General features: G+C 38.3%; 1 protein-coding gene across 19 annotated transcripts in view; it reads left to right on the forward strand.

Annotated features, from left to right (window-relative positions):
- Nucleotides 1–21,190, forward strand: part of WNK1 (WNK lysine deficient protein kinase 1) — a 118,650-nt gene that overhangs the window by 21,667 nt on the left and 75,793 nt on the right. For all 19 annotated transcript variants that reach the window (XM_084766065.1, XM_084766066.1, XM_084766064.1 and 16 more), the window contains 3 exons: nucleotides 10,372–10,544; nucleotides 17,087–17,307; nucleotides 19,423–19,580. In XM_084766065.1, coding sequence (XP_084622191.1) covers nucleotides 10,372–10,544; nucleotides 17,087–17,307; nucleotides 19,423–19,580 — 552 coding nt within the window. The remainder of the gene's footprint in view (nucleotides 1–10,371; nucleotides 10,545–17,086; nucleotides 17,308–19,422; nucleotides 19,581–21,190) is intronic.

Raw genomic sequence — 21,190 nt, forward strand, 5'->3', positions numbered from 1 at the left:
TTGTATTTTGCTTCTGTTTCCTCATGCATTCGTGCACATATATACTTATATTTTGAAAACCATGTGAACATTTCTGTGACTCACTATGCTTTCGCTCATGGAATTTTTATCAGGTATAGTGAACGTAAAAAGACAATTTGGAAGCACAGGGAGAGATACCTTGCAAAGACCTGAGTTTGGATCGCGTGCACTCATGTAAAAGCCTGACACAGCACTGTGTGTCTGTTATCTTAGTGCTAGGGAGGCAGAAACAAAATCCTGAGGATTTGCTGACGAGGCAGTCTAGCTGAATCTGTGAGTTTCGGGTTTGTAAAAGATTGTCCTGGAAAATAAGTAGGGAGTGGCAGAAGATACCCTTGTTGACCTGTGTTTTCACATACATGCTCCCCATCTGACATAGCTTTCCTTGGTCCCCTTCTCAGCTTATCTGCTTTCTTTGGAAAAGTTGCAGTAGTGCTAGGCCCTATGTGGGATAGCTAAAGTTCATCCCTTTCAGTTAGTTGCCTTCATATTGATCTCAGCTATTTCAGTTAAACACACACCACTATCACCACTTTAAAATTTATGGAAATGTCCAGGATATTGTTTTACCTTGGATACTGTAAGTCATTTAGTGAAAAATAGTTTACAGCTTTTAAATAGGAATAGTAATTTTTTGCTGGGTGTGGTGGTACACACCTCTAATCCCAGCACTCAGGGAGGCAATACCTAACATCAATTAGTGGTACTTAATTTTAAAGATGGATGGATGCTCAGGTTTTGCTAAGTCAGTGTGGTACACAGTGATAAGGAGGGAGGACTCTAGTATTGACCTAAAATATTTAATCAAAGGATTCCAGGCATGTCACCCATATTTTGATATGTAGACTTATGTGGGGTCTGAATTTAGTACTAAGACTTAGGATATTACCAAATGCAGAATACCATAGGAAGTAAAAGGACCCAACTAAATATTTTTTGAGATATGGGCTATAGGTTTACAAAGGTTCAATTTTAGTTAATAAAAGCAGTCTCACTGCTTCAATTGTGAATTAACCTGGAACTTTTCTTCTGTGGTCAGTAAGAGGTGTCCCCAAAAGGATGAGGTTGATATAAAAACAAAACCAGAGAGCTGTCTAGATAGAGGATGTAAAAAACCAAATTTTAAAAAATATTTGAAAAGTGAATCTATTTACTTTGTACTAAGAAGAGGGAGACTTGTGTGCTGGGGGACTTACTGCCATAGCACACACGTGGAAGCTAGAAGACAACTGGTGGGAGTCTGAAGGATTACACTCAGGTTACCAGGTTTGCCTGGTAAACACTTTTACCCACCAAGCTTTTTTGCTGCTCCCACCTTTTTTACTTCCTGTTCTTAATGAAATAATTTTTTTCTTTTAAAAATGATGTTTGAGATTATGATATAGTTATATTACTTCCTCCTTTCTTTCCACTCCTCCCTCCAAACTCTCTCAATATATCTCCTTGCTCTTTCAAATTCATAGCCTTTTTTCATTTGTCATATGCTTATATGTAGATACACATATATGTTTCTAAATATAACCTACTCAGTCTATCTAGCATTACTTGTATGTATGTTTTCAGCGCTGACCATTTGGTATGCTCCTCTCTGACAAAGACTCTGTCTCCTACTCTTAGGTATTTCTTACCTGCTTGTGGTTCTTGTTGTTTGGTTGAGGCCTTGTGGACTTTCTAAATTAAATCACTTCCTTAGAACAATAAACTGGAGTTGGGTATACTGTACTAAGCATTGGTATTATATTTCTCAGAAAGATGAAGTTTATCAGTCAATAAAAAATTAGAGTAACGATGGGATTAGAGTTATCAAGCAAGCGTGAGCCTTCCTGTGTTAGTGATGGGTACCCACCTTGGGTCCTCTGAGAGAGGGCAGTGATCATCTTACCTACTGAGCCATCTCTCTCCAGTCCTAGTGGTTTAGTTGTTGTTGTTTGAGACAGGGCCTCATTAGTAGTCTAGGCTGGTCTCAAATTCGTAATCCCAACCCAGACTGCCATAGTTCTAGGATTACAAGCATGTACTAGCACTGCTGATGCTATGTGGTTCTCCTCTCTCCTCTGTTCTCTGTTCTCTCTCTTCTCTCTCCTCTCTTCTCCTCTCCTTTCCTTTCTTCTCCTCTCTCCTCCCATGCCCCTCTCCCCTTCTCTCAGACAGGGTTGGTCTTATTAAAGACATATTTGAGGTAAACTGTTGGCTCACAAGTGTATTCAGTTTGTTTGACTTTGATTCTCCAGCCACTTTGAGAATTGGTTGATACGGTGTTGATGATATGCTGTTCTCTAGGGGAAAGAGAGGACCTTTGGTCCTTTCAGTTGTCTAAAGCACCAGAACTTTAGGTAACCCCAGTTTCCTCTGGAGAACCATCATTGGTGACGACACCATCTTCATGATGTCACCCTCAGCAGAGTTCCAATAAGCCTTTAAAGGGCCTTGACTCTTGTACAACTGGAATTCTTAGCTTTGATGTAGAAAAGAATTCCAGACTTAGCTGATAATGATAAGTAGAATAGAAGTCTATTGTGTATGTGCATGCGTACATGCATGAAGAGGTCAGAGAACAAACTTTGGGGAGTTGGTTCTATTTTATGTGCGTTCTAGGGAATTAACTCTGCTTTGTATGACAAGTATCTTAACCACTCACCCATTTTGCTGGCCTTAAAGAATTTTAATAAAGACTGAAGCGTGGGTGTCCAGAGAAGAAGAAATTTTCCCCTGAGAGTCACAGAAAGTAAGACATACCCAAATATAGATATGGGCTTCTCAAGAGAGAGTCACAATTAATTTTCTTAGCATTAGTCCTGTATACCAGTTTGGTGGCTTGAAAGGTAACATCTCAAAAAGTTGCTTAGTAAACCTTAGTGGTGTCACTTCTCCTTGGGAAGTCAGATTACAGGATGGATCTGGGAATGCCTTGGGCAGAGTTATAATCTGATAAAGTAAAACTAGAAACCACTAGGGTTGCACAAAGTTTAGCACATGTCTCTTCTCTGTAAATGGGGTTGTGCTGAGATATTCCTAGAAACTTCTAGGCTTAAAGCTGGAAAGCAATCAAAGAGAGCCTTAAGTGCTTGTTAATTGTTCTGAAATTCTTTTTTTTTCTTCTGTTTTTGTTTGTTTGTTTTGTTTTTGTTTTGTTTTCTGTTTTTCCCAGACAAGGTTTCTCTGTATAACAGCTCTGGCTGTCCTGGAACTCGCTCTATAGTCCAGGCTGGCCTCGAACTCATGGAGATCCGCCTGCCTCTGCCTCCCAAGTATTGGGATTAAAGATGTGGACCACCACTGCCCAGCTCTGAAATTCTTCTCTGCTGACAGGAGGCTGGATTCTTGGGTAAAATCTGCAATCCTTTAACTCCCAAGGTTTTTCCTGTCTTTGTACAGTCTCATAACTGGGGACACTCTCTTTTCTTTTCCAGTGTCCCATTTGTTGCAAAGAGAAGGCAGGTATTGGTCCCTTTCCTGAAAAGAGATGCTTTCTTTTCCGGTGTCCCTTTCATTTACGTATATGAATTTGCAGGTGCATGGCTGGGTATGATAGCTATAGCTAGGACCTTCTGGACACCTTCCTATTCTTTTCTTTTGGTGGGCATACCTAGAAGTGGCACACGGTTCACAGCAGCAGCTAGCCATTCATCCTATAGTTTATTTCTCTGGTCCTTTCTGCTCTGTTATTAATGATTCCAAAACCCCCACATGTCTATTTGTTAGCTTTCAGGGCTCCATTTTGGCCTTTTAAAGCCTCTGGGGTATCTAGGGCAGACAAATACTTGTCTAGGAAGGCCCTTTCTTCTGGTGACTCAGGCTAGCGTTAGTGTAGTTTATGAGGCCCTCAAACAGCAATCCAGGCAATAGGTCAGATTTTTCTCCTTTTAAAAAATAATTTCACAAACATTATCATACTTAACAGGCTTGGTTACATGCCTTTTCTTCTATAAGGCAAATAATATGATCACCTCTTTTCTGATCTTGGTTGCCTTTCTGGTATTTCTAGTAAAGTGTTGGGTAGAATTTCTCTAACTTGGTAAATAGCAAGATTGGAAGCATTATATTTTGTCATCTACATGTTGTTAAATTGCCCCCATAATTGTTTGTTGTTTTTCTCTACCTGTAAATCTTCTCAATCAAATAAAATGGGTTTAAAATTTCCTCCATAAGTTTATGGTAACCATCATGTTTTTCTCTACAAAGAGCCAATCTGTCATAGAGGAGACTGTACTCTAATGATTCCTTCATTCATTCCTATTGGGCATGTCTTACAGAGGACATAGTTTCTTTTGTTTGGCTGATAGTAGTCCTATTCTAATCTAGTAAATAGGAATATTGACAGATTTTATGGTCTCCAAACTCTCCAAAAGTGATAAAAAAAAATAATTTGGGATTATTTTGATAAAGACTTGCTGTTTCTGAAAGTTAAAAAAAGCTCATGAATTCTTGGAGTTTCCACCTTAAAGTTTATGAATTCAGACATGTTTAGAAGGACCATAGCAGAAATGCTGCTAGAGGATCCTCTGAGGTGGCTATATTAGTCCCTAGAATATGAGATAGTAATACACTGCAATCATGTCGCAGCTTTAGATCCCAGCAGCAGGCCATGAATATCTGGACGTTTTCTTAAATTTTTACAAATCAAATCTAGTTGTAATAATAGCACCATAGTTTAATGAATCATTGAAGATTCAGGTTTCCTAGTTTCCCAGTTGGTATTGTAGCCAGGTCATATTGTAAAATCCCTTTCTTTGTTGGTATACATTTTTTAAAATTCCAGTTATTTAAAATACACCCTAGTAGGGAATTAATTCTTCAGAACGCTGCCTATTGCCCTTATGTTGGTTCAGATTGTGGGAGGATACTTGCTCAAATCACCAATTTCCTTGTATTCCAAGTAATGAATGCAGCTGGAAAAATTCTTTCTGTTGGAGACCTGATCTGAAAGGGACTTCGATTTTTTCTGCCTACTGGGAAGTCAGAAGCAGTCTGAATAGAGCCAGGGTTAGGAATTAGGGAAGATGGACTGAAGGAGTAGTCTCTGGGAAGGGGAGGTGAGTTGGAGATCTTTATAATAAGAAAAGCCAAAGGTAAGAGAAGTCCACTCCTGCTCCTTCCCACAAGACTTTCATCACCTTTGTGGTAAAGGCATAGAGAAAAAAGTTACAGAATGAGAATGAATGATAAAATCAGACTAAGAGGCAAACTTTGTTGCATATCAGCTGAAGAAAGTACACCCTTAGAATTATAACCAGGGACATGCAGTCACATTACAGATAAGACTCAGAGTTAGTCATTGCTTAAGAGTCATAGCTAGGACTGATAACCACCTCTGAGCTTGTCCACAGAAACATAGGATATATAGGATTTCAACAGACAAATTGCAGCTTAAACTAACTTCATTATTCATTGTCATAATCATTTGCAAAACTAATGATAACAGTCAAACTTCTGGCAAGATTAGATTCCTGATACTCTAGGTAAAAGTAACAGTGAACTGAGCCTCTAAAGTTGTGTGCGTGGTGTGTGTGTGTGTGTGTGTGTGTGTGTGTGTGTGTGTGTGTGTGTGTGTGTGTGTAGATAGTTTCACTGTAGCTCAGGCCACCGTGGAACTTGTATGTCTATAATCTAGGCTAGTCTCAAACTCATGATTTTTCCTCAGCCTTCCAAGTGCTGGTATTACAGGATTGAGCTATCATGTCTGGTAATAAAGTATGTTTTAAGTCAGGTGGGGTTGCATACACCTGTAGTCTTGCTACTTGGGTGACTGAGACAAGAGAGTCACTTGAGCTCAGGAGTTCAAGACCAGCCTGAGTAATATAGCCAGACTCTTATCTCTTGCACTTCTTTTCCATTAGCTTTTTATATTTTGTTTTTATTTTAGATAAGGTCTTGCTATTTGATCAGACTGGCCTTGAACTCTGTCCTTCTAACCTAGCCTCCCTAGTATCTTTTAAGTGTTAAAAAGACTGAAAATGAAATACCGATGCTGTGATGGTATAATGAAGAATTGAGCTAATATGAAATGAAAATGCACCGAAATCAAATACTAATGAGAAGTATTAGCACCTTCCTCAGTCATCTAGCCTCAGTTACTCTGACCTGTTCCTTGACTAGTTTCTGGAAAGTTCATACTTTGAGAGATAACCAAGAATACATTAATTCTGTCATCATGAATAATGAACTCTAGTGAACAGATTAGGTGACTTTGTATATGAAGAGGCACATCCTTTGATTAGGAAGTTGAAATAAAGTACAAAAAGGTGAGGTTTTTTTTTTTTTTTAAACAGTACCCCCCTCAACCCTACTCCCACCCCCAACAGGGTTTCTCTGTGTAGCCTTGGCTGTCCTAGACTCTCTTTGTAGATGAGGCTGGCCTTGAACTCACAGAGATCACCCTGCCTCTGCCTCCCAAGTGCTAGGATTACACTGTACCGAGCTTAAAACATTACTTTAAGAAATTATTACTTACTTTTTTGTTTTCATTGTTGTAGTTTGTATATGTGTGCTAACAGTATGTAGAGGTGAAAGGAGAGTTTGTGGAAGCCAGTGTTCTCCATCCACATTTGGGTCCTGAGAATCTGTAACACAGGTTATCAAAGACTTGGTGACAAGTTCTTTTACCTACTGAGCTATCTCACCAGCCCAGTGAAATAATCTTTTTGCCAGTCTTATAATGGAAAAACTTGCTTGCTTATGAAGCAGGGATGGAGTTGAGACTAGAGGGGACTGTTGTAATTAAACTGATTATTATAACTCATTCAAATGTATAGGGTTGCTGCTGAATGAGGAAAGATGAATATCTCCTCCAGGCATTGGGTTCAGTGAAAGATGGTGAGAAAACTCTTACAGTTTCTTTTACCTCACCTACCCAGGCTCTTTAAAAAAAAATTTTTTTTTTAGTTTGTGTGTGTGTGTTTCTTTTAACACACACACAATCAGAACAGGCATTGATGCTGCACAGCTATAATCATAGCATTTGGGAGACTTTGACAAGGATGCAAGTTCAGAGTTAGCTGGGGATACATACCAAACCCTCAGAAAAATAAAAAGAAAAGGTTGTGTAAGCATGTTAATGACACTGATAAAATAAGCAATATGATTGTACACTCATTAAATTTACAAAATTGATATGTGTAAATAACTACCGTATGTGCTCTTGAGTGTGTATAGCAATGGTAACCTTCAGACATAAAGAAGTGTCTAGACTGCTTAGGCTGATATAATGAACTTAAGTGGTATTAATTTATAAATAATGGAAAGATTTAATAGTTCAGGTAGCAGGGAAGTTCTAGTTCAAGTTGTCAGCAGGTTCCATGTCTGGTGAAGTACTTATTGTGCCTTAGAGAACTTGTATCTTGTTCTTGTTGCATCCTCACATGGTGGAAGGGGATGAAAAGATTAGAAGCGCCCCCTGCCCTACGAAGGACCTACAGTGTTTCTTTGTTTTGTTTTTGTTTTTGTTTTTGTTTTTGTTTTTTCTTTGAGACAGGGTTTCTCTGTGTAGCTTGGTTGGTCTGGACTCTGTAGACCAGGCTGGCCTCGAACTCACAGAGATCCACCTGCCTCTGCTTCCGCCTCCCAAGTGCTGGGATTAAAGGTTTGTGCCACCACACCCAGTTAAGACAGTGTTTATTTGTGTAGCCTTGGCTGTCCTGGATTTGCTTTGTAGACTAGGCTGGCCTTGAATTCACAAAGATTCCTGCCTCTGCCTTCCGAGTGCTGGGATTACACGTGGGGCACTGTTCCTAGCCCCCCCCCCAAAAAAATTTTTTTTTAAATGTGAATCATTTAGACTATAGCAAAAGCACATAAGAGCAGAAAAGCAATTACAATTAAATTATCAAAATATCATGTTTAGGTGGCATTGTATACATCACTAATTAATACTATGATCTAATGCAAATGCTAGGTTTAATAGCTAATGACTTCCAAGTAGTGATTGATCTGAGTGGCATTTTGGGATATCTTTAATTATTTATTATTTGATTAAGTCTGTCAGTGATAAAAATTGCAGGTAATGGGGCTGGAGAGTTGGTTCAGCACTTAAGAGCTCTGGCTGCTCTACAAGAGGTCCTGAGTTCAAATCCCAGCAACTGGGCTGGAGAGATGGCTCAGACGTTAAGGGCACTGACTGCTCCTCCAGAGGTCCTGAGTTCAATTCCCGCAACCACATGGTGGCTCACAATCTTCAATGCGATCTGATGCCCTCTTCTGACCTGCAGGTGTATATGCAGGCAGAGCACTGTGTATATAATAAATAAATCTAAAAAACAAAACAAACAAATCCCAGCAACCTCATGGTGGCGCATAGCCATCTATAGTGAGATCTGGTGCCCTCTTGCATACAGGCAGAGCTTTGTATACTAAATAAATAAATCTTTTTTTTAATTGCAGGCAATGGAGAATACTGTTAGATGTTTACATTCATGATTTTAAAATGTTAAGTTTTAATTCAAAGTTAATTAAAATTAACATTTATTCTTGTAAAAGTTTATAAGTCTTTAAACATATTTTAGATTTATTTTATGTATGCGAGTGTTCTGTCTGCCTGTATGTATGTACATACATGCCACATATATTCCTGGTGCCAAAGGCGGTCAGAAGAAGGTGTGTTAGATTCTGTGGTACTGGGATTATGGATGGTTGTGTGATACTATGTTAGTGTTGGGAACTGAACCTGGGGCTTCTCTAAGACCAACAACTGCTCTTAACTGATGAGCTATGCCTTCAGTCCTGTAAATTTATGAATAAATAAGTTTGTGAGTCCTACAAGAAACAGGCGTGGTAGCACATGCCTTTAATCCTAGCACTCAGGAGGCAGAGGCAGGTGCAGCTCTGTGAGTTCAAGGCCATACTATACTACATAGTTAATTCCCAAACAGCCAGGGCAATATAGAGAAAACCTGTCTAAACAAAACAAAAACCCAGTGTCCTGTAAATATATATATAAATCCAGGAACATTAGCAATTAGCAATGCAACCTCATTTTTGCTATTAAAGAAGCAACAAATGAGGAAGTGCCTAAAGATTCCTTAGTAGGTAATATGTAAGTTGTAATATGGTCTTTTGGGGGTGGGGGCGGAATGTAAAAACCAGTATGATAATGATGATGCTCTTCCTCCTTCTCCATCCTGTACCTCTGGCTGTCCTAGGACTCACTCTGTAAACCAGGCTGGCCTTGAACTCAGAGTTCGCCTGCTGAGTACTAGGATTACAGGTGTGCACCACCAAGAATCATATGGTTGAGCTGGGTGTGGTGGCACAACTATCCCAGCACTCATGGAGGCAGAGGAAGGTGGATCTCTGAGTTCAAGGTCACCCAGGTCTACATAGGGAGGCCAGGACAGCCAAGGCCACACAGAGGAACCTTGTTTCAAGGAAAAAAAAAAAAAACTAAAACCAAAAACAAAACTTCTATATATATTCAGGATAGTGTTCATTCAAGGGTAAGGAGTAGGAAGGAGGATACACTCTAGTTACATAGAGGATTTAAAATTAGGTGTGTAATAGTAAATCATGTAGTTTTACTATAATATTGTAATATTAAATCACATTTTAGTTTTGCTGGAAATAATCCATTAAAATATCTATACTAAGAGTGCCTAAAGATAATTTCCATAAACAGAACAATCAAGACATTATGTATGTGGACTTAAAGTATAAAACCAAATTGGATCCTTTCCCCATTCTTCATATCTCAGGAAGCAAATTAGCTCCTATAAGGCTCCAAGAACTTTGAATACATGATGAAAGCATACTTAGTAGATTGCTTGATTCTGATAACAGTTTTGTTAGGTTATACAGCATATTCATAAAGTTCTAATTAGTGCAAAGATAGAACCATATTTGTTAATATAACAAATGTTATTTTTGTTTTGCTTTGTTTTTCACAACACGGTTTCTCCATGTAGCCCTGATTATTTAATCTTTTTGTCTTCAAAAACTCATGACTATTTCATGACATGAATTGCCTGTTTCTAACATACATTGACTTATTTTGAAAGTGGCAGTTAATTGTATCTTACAAAATGAGATTATCTTTTAGACATACATTGATACCAATGATAAATAATTTCAAGCATCACTTCCTTAAGTATATAGTAGTCTCTTTTCAGACTCCTGAGGCATGCAGAGAACTGTTATTAGTGTTTCTGTTTCATTTTGATGTTATTTATCATTAGTTAGCATATAATTAACATTTTATTCTATTTTTAGACAGGTTTTGAACTTGCAGTCTTCCTTCCTCATCAGGCTACCAGAGTTCTTAGATTGCAACCATGTGCCGTCATGACCAGTTCATTTAGCATCTTAATATAGCCATGTAACGTGTGCTTTATAGTTTTAAATCACATCTTTTTCCCCTTTCAGGATCGAAAGTTAACAAAGTCTGAAAGGCAAAGATTCAAAGAAGAGGCTGAAATGTTAAAGGGTCTTCAACATCCCAACATTGTTCGATTCTATGATTCCTGGGAATCCACAGTAAAAGGGAAAAAATGCATTGTTTTAGTGACTGAACTAATGACATCTGGAACACTTAAAACGTAAGTCAATATTTAACAAGCTGAGCAAGAATTTCCAGATAATCTCTTGTTTTAGATTTACCTTTGTTGTTTAGGCCTACTAAGGCAGAAATAATCCTTTCAATCTTTATCATACCAGGTGTTTTATCTACCTATAAAATTGTCTTGTATATAAAATAATATGGTGATTGTTTATTGGAGCTAGATTATTGCTGAATAAACCCTAGTTAATTTTAAGTCATAATGATTGGTATTTCTAAACAGTCCCCCCGCCCCCAGGACAAGGTTTCTCTGTATCCTTGGGTGTCTTAGACTCACTTTGTAGACCAGGCTAGTCTCAGACTCACAGTGATCCACCTGCCTCTGCTTCACGTGTGCTGGGATTAAAGGCGTGCACTGCCACGCCTGGCTAATGATTGGTATTTCTAAAATTCAGTAGTTTAGGGATTAGAAATCAATGTCAAGGTTGCCCTCTAGTGGTTAAAAATGAGATTAATCTATATGAAGGTATTCATTTTTTTAAACTGTATGTATGAAGCTAGCCATAGTCCTGATTCTCATAGCACAAAAAAATTAAAACCAAAATAGCTAGACATTATCCACTTAAGAAAAATAGGAAGCATATAGGAGACTCAAAAGCTTTGGATGAAGGGATGGGGTATACATTTTTAAGATTTATTTATTATTTATACAGTCTTCTGCCCGCATGTGCGCCTGCCTGACACACGAAGGCACCAGCTCTCATTACAGATAATTGTGAGCCACCATGTGGTTGCTGGGAATTGGACTGGGGACCTTTTGAAGAACAGATGTTGCTCTTAACCTCTGAGCCGTCTCTCCAGCCCACGGTTTTGTTTTTTGAGACAGGATTTTTTGTGTAGTCCTGGCTGTCCTAGAACTAGCACTGTAGACCAGGCTGGCCTTGAATTTACAGAGATCTGCCTTCCAAGTGCTGGGATTAAGGGTGTTATGCCACCACCACCTGGACCAAGGGTATACTTTTAAAACCATAGGTTTGTTTAACTATCTGTTTATTACATTAAGAAAGGAAGCTTTGTAAAGTACATGGTATAAATATGTTATTATGGGAGAAATTAATTTTAATTTTTTTAACATTTATTTTCAATTTTACGTATGTGGGTTTGTCCAGCATGCCATCAAAGCTAAAGGAAGGTTTCAGATAGGCTGAAGCTGAAGTTATATGTGATTGTGAGCCATCAGACATGGGTGCTGGAAGCTGAACTCAGGTCCTCTGTAAGAGCATCAAACACTTTTAACTGCTGGATCATCTCTTCATCTCTCTTTAATGATGATGATGATGCCTCTAACTTGTTCTATTCATCCAGGTTCCTTATTATTCACACACCTGCTTCTTTTACTAGACTTTACTTTGTATCATGGAGTCTGAAACTTGAAAAATATTTGGGTGGATTGAAGAGAGTAGTGTGGTAGTTGTGTGTCTAGCTACATCTTGACATTCTTTTCACGGATACAGATACCTAGTTGCTTGTCAGGAGTCTGCCAGGTATACTTAAGAGCATGTTACAATGGTTTTATTTACGTCTTGCTTGCTTATATATTGATTTATTTGTTTTTGTTTGGTTGGTTTTTTTGAGACAGGATTCCTCTCTGTGTAGCCATGGACATCCTGTAACTGGATCTGTAGACCAGGCTAAGCTTGAACTCACAGAGAGCCACCTGCCTCTACCACTGTCCGGCTAATTTATTTGTCTTTTAAAATGATTTATAGAGTTAGCGGGATGGCTCAGTACTTAAGAGCATTTGTTCCTCTTGGTGGTTCACAAACATCTATAATTCCAGTTTCAAGGGCTCTGATACCTTCTGACCTGGGCACCAAGCATACATGTGGTACACAAATGGATACACAGTTAAACACACACATAAAATAAAATGAATGAATCTAATAATTTTTATGGTTTATTTTTATTCATGTGTAAGTGTGTATATCTGTGTGACCATATGCCATATGTGTGGGAGCCTTTGGAGGAGGGTAGAGGGTGGCAGATCCCTTAGAGCCAAAGTTACAGTCTTTAGTAGGTTGCCAGATATGTGCTAGGAACTGAACTCTGTTCCTCTACATGGGCTCTTAGCCATTGAACCATCTCTCCAGTGTCTTATTTAGTTCTTTCCCTCTCCATTCATACCTTTATACACATGCCTACACGCATGCACGCACATACACAAAAATAAGTAAAATGTGCTTGGCAGTGGTGGCACATGCCCTTAGTTCCATCACTAGGAGTTTGGGGCCAGCCTGAACTACAAAGCAAGTTCCAAGATAGCCAAGGCTACACAGAGAAACTAAAAATAAATAAAAATAAAAGAGGATAAGTCACAGTTATACCAGATATGGTGCTTGAGGAATTGGATACTAGTTTCAGTTTTCATGAAATGACAACCAGAAGAGAGAGAAGGTTTAGAACATAACCTGTATCGAAAATGTAATTGTCAATATAAAGGGTGAAGTTGGAACTCTAATCAGTAAAAACTACAGAAAGCTTTGGCCTTCTGGATGAAAGTTGATGGAACTATTTGGGAATGATTAGAGGTTGTGGCCTTGTTGGAGGAGATGTGTCATTGGGGGTTGAGCTTTCATAAGATTAGTATCATTCCTAGTCTTTCTGCTTGATACTTACGGATCAGAATGTGAGCTCTCGGGTGTTCCTGCTGCCGTGACTTTGCTCCACCATTATTGACTCTAACTCTCTGAAACTGTAAGCCAATTAAATGCTTTTTAAAAAATGTTTTGCCTTGGTCATGGTATTTTGTGTTTTTGTTTGTTTGTTTGTTGTTTTGTTTTTCAAGACAGGGTTTCTCTGTGTAGCCTTGGCTGTCCTGGACGCTGTAGACCAGGCTGGCCTTGAACTCACAGCGAGCCGCCTACCTCTGTCTCCCAAGTGCTGGGATTAAAGATGTGCACCACCACTGGCCCCGCTGATCATGGTATTTTGTTATGCCAGTAGGAAAGTAATCAAGACAGATGGTAGTACCAGGCATGAGTTATTTCTTAAATCCAATCATAAAGTGGTTGCTTACTCCCATAACATTTGTGTCAATATTGTATTAATGGCATATCTTGCCAGGCCAGTAGCTCACAGAATTCCAAGCTGGGTAAGACTGTTGATTGCTGTAGCATGCATAGCACTTTCCAGAACTATGAAAGTTTGTCAGTAGGGGTAAAATTTCCAGCTTGATTTTTCTCCATGTCCTATTACTCAATTATGTGATGTCTTCAGCAATAGGGTTTTTCCATCAATTTCTGGAGGATAACAAAAATGGCAATAGGCTGTAATGTTTAGGTGTCCATGGTACCCCAGTGGCCAACAACTAAAAAAAAAAACCAGATAACTCACTCCTGGTACTGAGGGGTTGTTGTTGTTGTTTGCTTGTTTTTTCATTAATTTGTTTATTTAATCACTTAACAGTCTGATCCCAGTCCCCTCCCATCTCTCCTCCCAGTCCCACCCACCCTTACAAACCCCTAACATCGTTCCCCCCTCCTTCCCCTTTTCTCAGAGAAGGGGAAGCCCCTCCACGGGTACCAACCCACCCTGGCATATCACCTTGCAGCAGGACTAAATGTATCCTGTCCCCACTAAGGCCTACAAGACAGTTTAGTTAGGGCAAAGGGATCCAAACAGAGTCAGCGATAGCTCCAATGCCAATTGTTAGAGGACCTAGCTCCAGCCTATGCATGCTCTTTGGTTTGTGGTTGAGTCTCTGTGAGTCCCCATGGGCTCAGATTAGTTTACTCTGAAGTTCTTCTTGAGGTGTCCAATTCTTTCCCCAACTCTTCACAAAAATCCCTAACTTCCGCTTATTGTTTGGCCGTGGGTCTTGTATCTGTTATTAATTCTTTGAGAATTTCTTATAGCGTATCTTGATAATATTCACCCAACCTCTTCCCAGAAGCAGGTTTTAAGGATTAAAAGTAATTAGGGGGCTGGAGGGATGGTTCAACAGTTAGGAACACTGGGTTCTCTTCCAGAGGACCTTGGTTCATGTCCCAGCAGCCACATGATGCCTCACAACTGTCTTTAATCTAGTCAAACACCCTCTTCTGCTCAGTGTTAACACCAGGCACACACTTGGTGCCCAGACATACATTTAGTTAAGCCTTTCCCAATGGGTTTATTTAATTGCTATATCCAAATGTAGAATTTTATTTTAGTTTTACTCTTAGATTTTTCTGATAAATCCAGATCTGGTGTGTAGGATTTTTTTTTATGATTATTGTAGAGATTTTATTTATTATCTCCCTCTTCACAAATTTAGTGCTGTTATTGTACAAATTCATGTAAAACATGTTTCCTCTCTTTCTCCCTAATGCTTGTTTTTTCTTTTTGTTTTTTGTTTTTTAAGTTTTTTGGAACAGGGTTTTTCTGTTTAGCCTTGGCTGGGCTGTCCTGGACTTACTTTGTTGACCAAGCTGGCCTCGAACTCACAGCGACCTGCCAGCCTCTGCCTCCCAAGTGCTGGGATTAAAGGCATGCACCACCATGCCTGGCTTGTTTTCCTTTTTTAACTTGTATTTTTATGGGGGCGGGAGCAGAGGAGGAGAGAGGGAGAGGCGGGTGGAAAGGAGAGAGAATATGGGAGTAAATGAGAATATGAATGACTTGTATGTTCTAGTCCAGACATGTGACATGGCACAAGTGTAGAGGTCAGAAGACTAAATCCAGAATTTATTTCTTTCCTTCTACCATGAATTCCAGAAGTCAATTTTAAGTCATTAGGCTTGTGTAATAGGTCATCAACCCTTCTTTTTTTCCATTTAAAAAAATTACATGTGTGTGTACATATGTATGTGTACACACCCATATGCAAATGCTCAGAGAAGCCAGAACAAGGTTTTGGATTCCCTGTTGTTAGAATTAAAGGCAGTTGTGAGCCATTTGGCATGGATGCTGGGAACTGAACTTAGGTCTTCTGGAAGAACAGCAAGTGTTCTTAACCACTGAAGCATCTCTCCAGCCCCACTTTTCTTTACTTACCAGCACTGCACTGCAGTTATAGAACTGTTCTTTATTATTCCATGCTTCAAAATTGTTTATCACATAAGACCCTTTAAATTTTTATTACATTTACTTACAAGTGTACACACACGTGTCATAGCATGGGTATGGAGGTCAAAGAACACTTATGGGAGTTCATTATATACCATGTGAGTCATGGGGATTGTCATCAGGCATGGCAGCAAGTACCCCCTCAGCAGGAATGCATGAAGACCTGAGTTCAATCTTCATAAAACCCACATTAAAAAAAAAAAGAGCATAATTATCTGTGCTTATGAGCCCAACACTGGTCCCTAGGGCTTCTTAGTCAGTCTAGTCTATTTGATGAGTTCCAGGTCAATTAAAGACCCTGGCTTAAAAGACAATGTGGATGGAAGGACATTCAAAGTTGACCTTTCTTTCCACGTGTACATGTACGCACACATCCACAGATACAGGCTGCTTACACATTGCTTTCCCCTTATATTCTCATGTGAAATACCTCTGCTTTTACTGGTTTTGTTCTTTGGCTCCTTTCAATCACTTATTTTTTTTAATTAAAAAAAATCTTAAATTCAGTTACTTGTGTGTGCGTGTGTGTATGTTTGGGCAACACATGTGCATGAGTATTAGTAGTAAGATTACAACTGCTAGGAGCTGGTTCTGCCCTTCCTTTTCCTAGTAAGCCATCTTGCCAGCCCATTTTGCGCATGTATATTTGTGACCTGCAAAAACTACTCCGTTATTTACTAGAAGCAAACTAATTTTAAAGAGTACATTTTTTATTGTTATAAGATTTTTTTTTAACCAACTGCTAATAAAACATCCGATAGCTGGGGATGTAGCTCAGTTGGTAAAGTGTTTGCCTGGTGTGCACAAAGGGCCTGGGTTTTACCTCTAAGCACTGTAAAAACTGGGCACTGTGGTACATGCTTGTAGTTCTAACCTTGGGAAGCAGAAACAGGAGGATCAAGAGTTAAAGATCATCCTTAGTTATATAGAAAGTTTGCAGCCAGCCTGGGTTACATGTGACCCTTTCTTTAAAAAAAAAAAAATGCTTGCAGAGGCAGAAGAACTGCAAGTTTGAGGCTATTTTGGGCTACATAGGTAGATCCTTTCAAAACAAACTACTAGCCAGAGAGATAGTTAAGATCAATTATGAAGACACATCCCAGCACCCAGGTAAGAAGCCAGGCAACTGGCAAACATCTGTAAGTCTAGCTCCACAGGATTTCACAGTCTCCTCTGATTTCCATACATGCACAGGTGTATGCAACTCCCCGCCCATGTATAGACACGTGTATTCCCCACATAAAAAGTATTTTTTCAAGAAAAGTTCAATTTTCTTGTCTTTTAATAGAATTTCATTTTAAATTTATCTCAATCCCTTTAACCTTACTAAAAGTATTACTAACTCCAAAAGTCGCAGAGTCTCAATATTCCAAATTTGATATTCCTATCTTTGGTATGTTAGAATTTAATGGAATTCTTCAAAGCAGAAAGCTCATATCATTGATAACCTGTTTGGTTTACTTTGCGTTTTTCCAGATACTTGAAAAGGTTTAAAGTGATGAAAATCAAAGTTTTAAGAAGCTGGTGTCGGCAAATCCTTAAAGGACTTCAGTTTCTCCACACACGAACTCCACCAATTATTCACCGGGATCTTAAATGTGACAACATCTTTATCACTGGCCCTACAGGCTCAGTCAAGATCGGAGACCTTGGTCTGGCAACTCTAAAGCGGGCTTCTTTTGCCAAGAGTGTGATAGGTATGCTTCCAGTGTGATTTTGGAGCCAGTTTGGCCTTTTGATGTAGCTTTTCTTGAGAAACCTGACCCTATCATTTCTTTTCTGACATGAAATAAACCTTTAGGAATCCATAGCTTGAACCTCAAGTGTGAAATGAGTAATTTTTAATATTTAACTTCTAAAATCATTTTGAAGATTATTTATGTTTTATAAAGTTACATGGAGAGAAGTAAGGTGAACTTCATTGATACGTCTTAGTGAGTCATCCTACTAATACTTAATATTTTATATTCATATTTATACAGTAGAAGCAGTGTGTTGCCTTTTCCATAAAGTAAATGGAACTTATATGTAGTTTAACTTCAGAAATGTCCACTGATCATATCTTGAAGAATACCTAGCTGTAGAACTAGATTTGAAAATAGCCACATATGGGAATGTACTGTGAAAAACTGGTCTTATCAACTGTCCATTATATCTACCTTTTGGAATGAATGATGTATGTAAATTTGGTTTCTCGGTCTTAGGTTTTTTGGGTGGGGTTTTGTTTATTTTTTGTTTTTGTTTTTTTTTTTTCAAGACAGGGTTTCTCTGTATAGCTTTAGCTATCCTGGAACTCACTCTGTAGACCAGGCTGGCCTCGAACTCACAGAGATCCGCCTGTCTCTGCTGAGATTAAAGATGTGTGCCACTACACCCAGCTCAGCCTTAGTACTCTGGATATCTGATCCGAGTCTAGACTGTTGTTGTAGGGTTTTCTTGTATACCATAAAATTATTTCATAGCAATCCTGAGTTGTACCTCAAAATACTAGTAGCATACTTTATTTATTTACTCCTAATTGTTACAACCAGAAATGTCTCTAGACATTGCTGTCAGTAGAACAAAATTAACTCCGCTGGGAATCAGTAAGTAGTCCAAAGAATATGAGTGACCTTTCAGACTTTTTAATTATATGTTAGAGACACTGATGGAAAAACAAATAGTGGCTGTTTTGGTAAGGTTTAGCTCTCTGAAATTTAAATTTGCAGTTCGTGTTTTATTCTGCTCTCCCATAGGGTATGGCATTCAAAGCCCATTCATTATTAGGTGGGCCAGAATGCTAAATAACAATAAGAACAGCATGGCACACCAGTCATTGTATTTCTTTATTTAAAGAATCAAACAAAACCAGGGTTCTCCTTGGAATATTGTATAGTTACGCTTTCTAACACTGTTTATACATTTTCACATACTATATTAATAGGGAATACATTTGAAGCTGAATTGCCATTTTGTTTTCTTAATAGGAAGCATTTGTCTTTGGCATCTTAAAATCACTGGCCCAATATTTTTTTTCCTTTGTTTATTAAATCATAGTGCATATTTGTTCTTGGAACTGAAGTTAAAGATTCTGAAATCAGTGTAAAATCTAATCTTGTACTGTACACATACATACTGTGCTCACAGACCAGTCTGTATATGTATGTGTATGTAGATTTGCTCTTCACTATATTTCCTGTATCTGCACTAGGCTTATTTGTATATTGTAGGTTGGACGGTAAGTATATCAAGAAAAGGCTGTGGTGAGTCACCTTTACATATTATCACATTTTATTTTCTTTACAAACATTGAATACAGAGGTTTTTTGTTTTGTTTTTCTACAAGGCCTCCCTAAAAGGTGCCATTGTATACAATGGCAAGAGAGTAGTTGTAAATACTTGTCTAACAACTGCCATACAGTAGAGGGCAGACAAGTATTTGTTTTGTTTTTTTACATTACTATCTTACAGTATCCATTTTGCTCCCTGCTAGTTTTTTTAAATTAATACCCTTTTATATTTTTTCATTATGAGTTATACTAATTAACTAAACATCTGTGTTAATAACAAGAGCATACTTTAAACAGTATAAGTAATGATGTACTTGACTATGTTCAGTGTGTTTTAAAGGCCTTACAGTGGAAGATCGTATAGAGGATGTTTGATGGAGCAGGCTATGAAGATTATTTCTGTCCTCTTTTCTCCTCTTCTTTCTCTTTTTTTCATCCCCTTTTAATTTTACTTTTCTCTCTTGACAAGTTTGCTTCTTGAACCCTCTGCTTGGTAACATCTACAGCTACTGCTCATTGAGTTGGCTGTTCTTTTCATTCAAGGTACCCCAGAGTTCATGGCTCCTGAGATGTACGAGGAGAAGTATGATGAATCCGTTGATGTTTATGCTTTTGGGATGTGCATGCTGGAGATGGCTACATCTGAGTATCCATACTCAGAGTGTCAGAATGCTGCACAGATCTACCGTCGAGTGACCAGTGTAAGTCCTTGTCTAATTGTTGATGACATTGAGTCATATGTCTCATAAAGTCTAGCTGGATAACATCCACTTAAGCTGACAACAACAGAAAGCCCAAGCTGTTGGGATAGTAGTTTGCTGAGTTATGTACAGTATACAATGAAGATAAAGACAGGCAATCAGTTTATCTTTCTACCTTCCTTGCATTCACTTAAGCCTTTATCACAAGGCACATTTTGTTTGAAATTGCATTCTGATATCTCATAATAATTCATCTTAGTTCTTAATTTAATTATGATACATGGTGTTGTATTGCTACATAGTATATTGCTTTAAAGGTGATTTCAGTTGTAGACTTTTTAAAGCAGCAAGAAGATATAGGTTGATATTATGGCAGTGACACTGTGGTAGATATTTGATAAAGAAGTGTCTAAGAGTCAGTGAGATCAAAGAGGAGAGAGTCCTTTTTTTGTTTTGGTTTTTTGTTTGTTTGTTTGTTTTTGGGTTCTTTTTCCCTTTTCCCTTTCCTGTTGCAGTTAGTTGTTGCTGTATTCTTTTAAATCATCTATCTGTATTTTATTTTGTCCTCTGTCAAAAAAGCAAAATGCCCTCACTCCTTTACGGATTATTTCCTTACTTTAGTGCTAGTAGTGGGTTTGTTTCTCTGAAATATGAGTAACATTCTGAGGGTGTAACCTGAAAGATTGCTTTTAAAGAATAAAAAAAAAAAAACTTGAAATAGTATCTATGGAGTTCTGTGCTTCCTGGGAGGTAATATTCATTAGTAAGTAACACCAAGGCTTCATAATTCCTGTTCAGTCTTAATAAACTATCATACAATAATTTCATTTTTGTAGTTTTGTTTATGTGTATGTAGGCATAAAATAACACATTGTTAAGACTTACTTTATTGAAACTTTAATAACTTAGATTGCCTTATTAGCTCTTAGTTAGTTTTATTTAGTATCATTTCACTTGCCATTTTTTTCTACCTATACATGACTTTATATGAAAAATTACTGTCACCAACCAATATATTGTGGTCTTAAGGATATACCAAGCAAAAAAGTTGCAACTTATATGGAGCTTATTTACATTCACATGTGTAAAAAATGTGATTGCTCTTTCTTTGGTTTGTTTGTTTGTTTGTTTGTTTTTTGAGACAGGGTTTCTCTGTGTAGCCTTGGCTGTCCCAGAACTTTATCTGTAGACCAGGCTGGCCTTGAACTCTCACAGAGATCCACCTGCCTCTGCCTTTCCAAGCACTTAGATTATAGACCTTGGTGCATGCCTAAGGTGATTACTCTTAATGTGGTGTCTTAGTTACTTTTCTATTACTGTGACAAAACATCATGAACAAGACAAAAGAAAATGTTCAATTGGGCTTATGGTTTCAGAGAGTTAAGAGGCCATGGTGGTAGAACAAAGGCATGACATCGGGGATAGGTGAGAGCTCACATGATTTGCAAACAGGAGAGGTAGAGGCATACTGAAAAGTGAGTCACTCTTGAAGCCTCAAAGCCTTGCTTCCAGTGACACACCTTCTCCATCAAGGCCACACTTCCCAAACGTTTGCACCTGTTGGCCCATTCTCATTCAAACCACTACAAATAGTAACAAGGTTCATGTTT

Source organism: Acomys minous (genome assembly GCF_964271855.1).
Source record: "Acomys minous genome assembly, chromosome: 17".
Lineage (NCBI taxonomy): Eukaryota > Metazoa > Chordata > Mammalia > Rodentia > Muridae > Acomys > Acomys minous.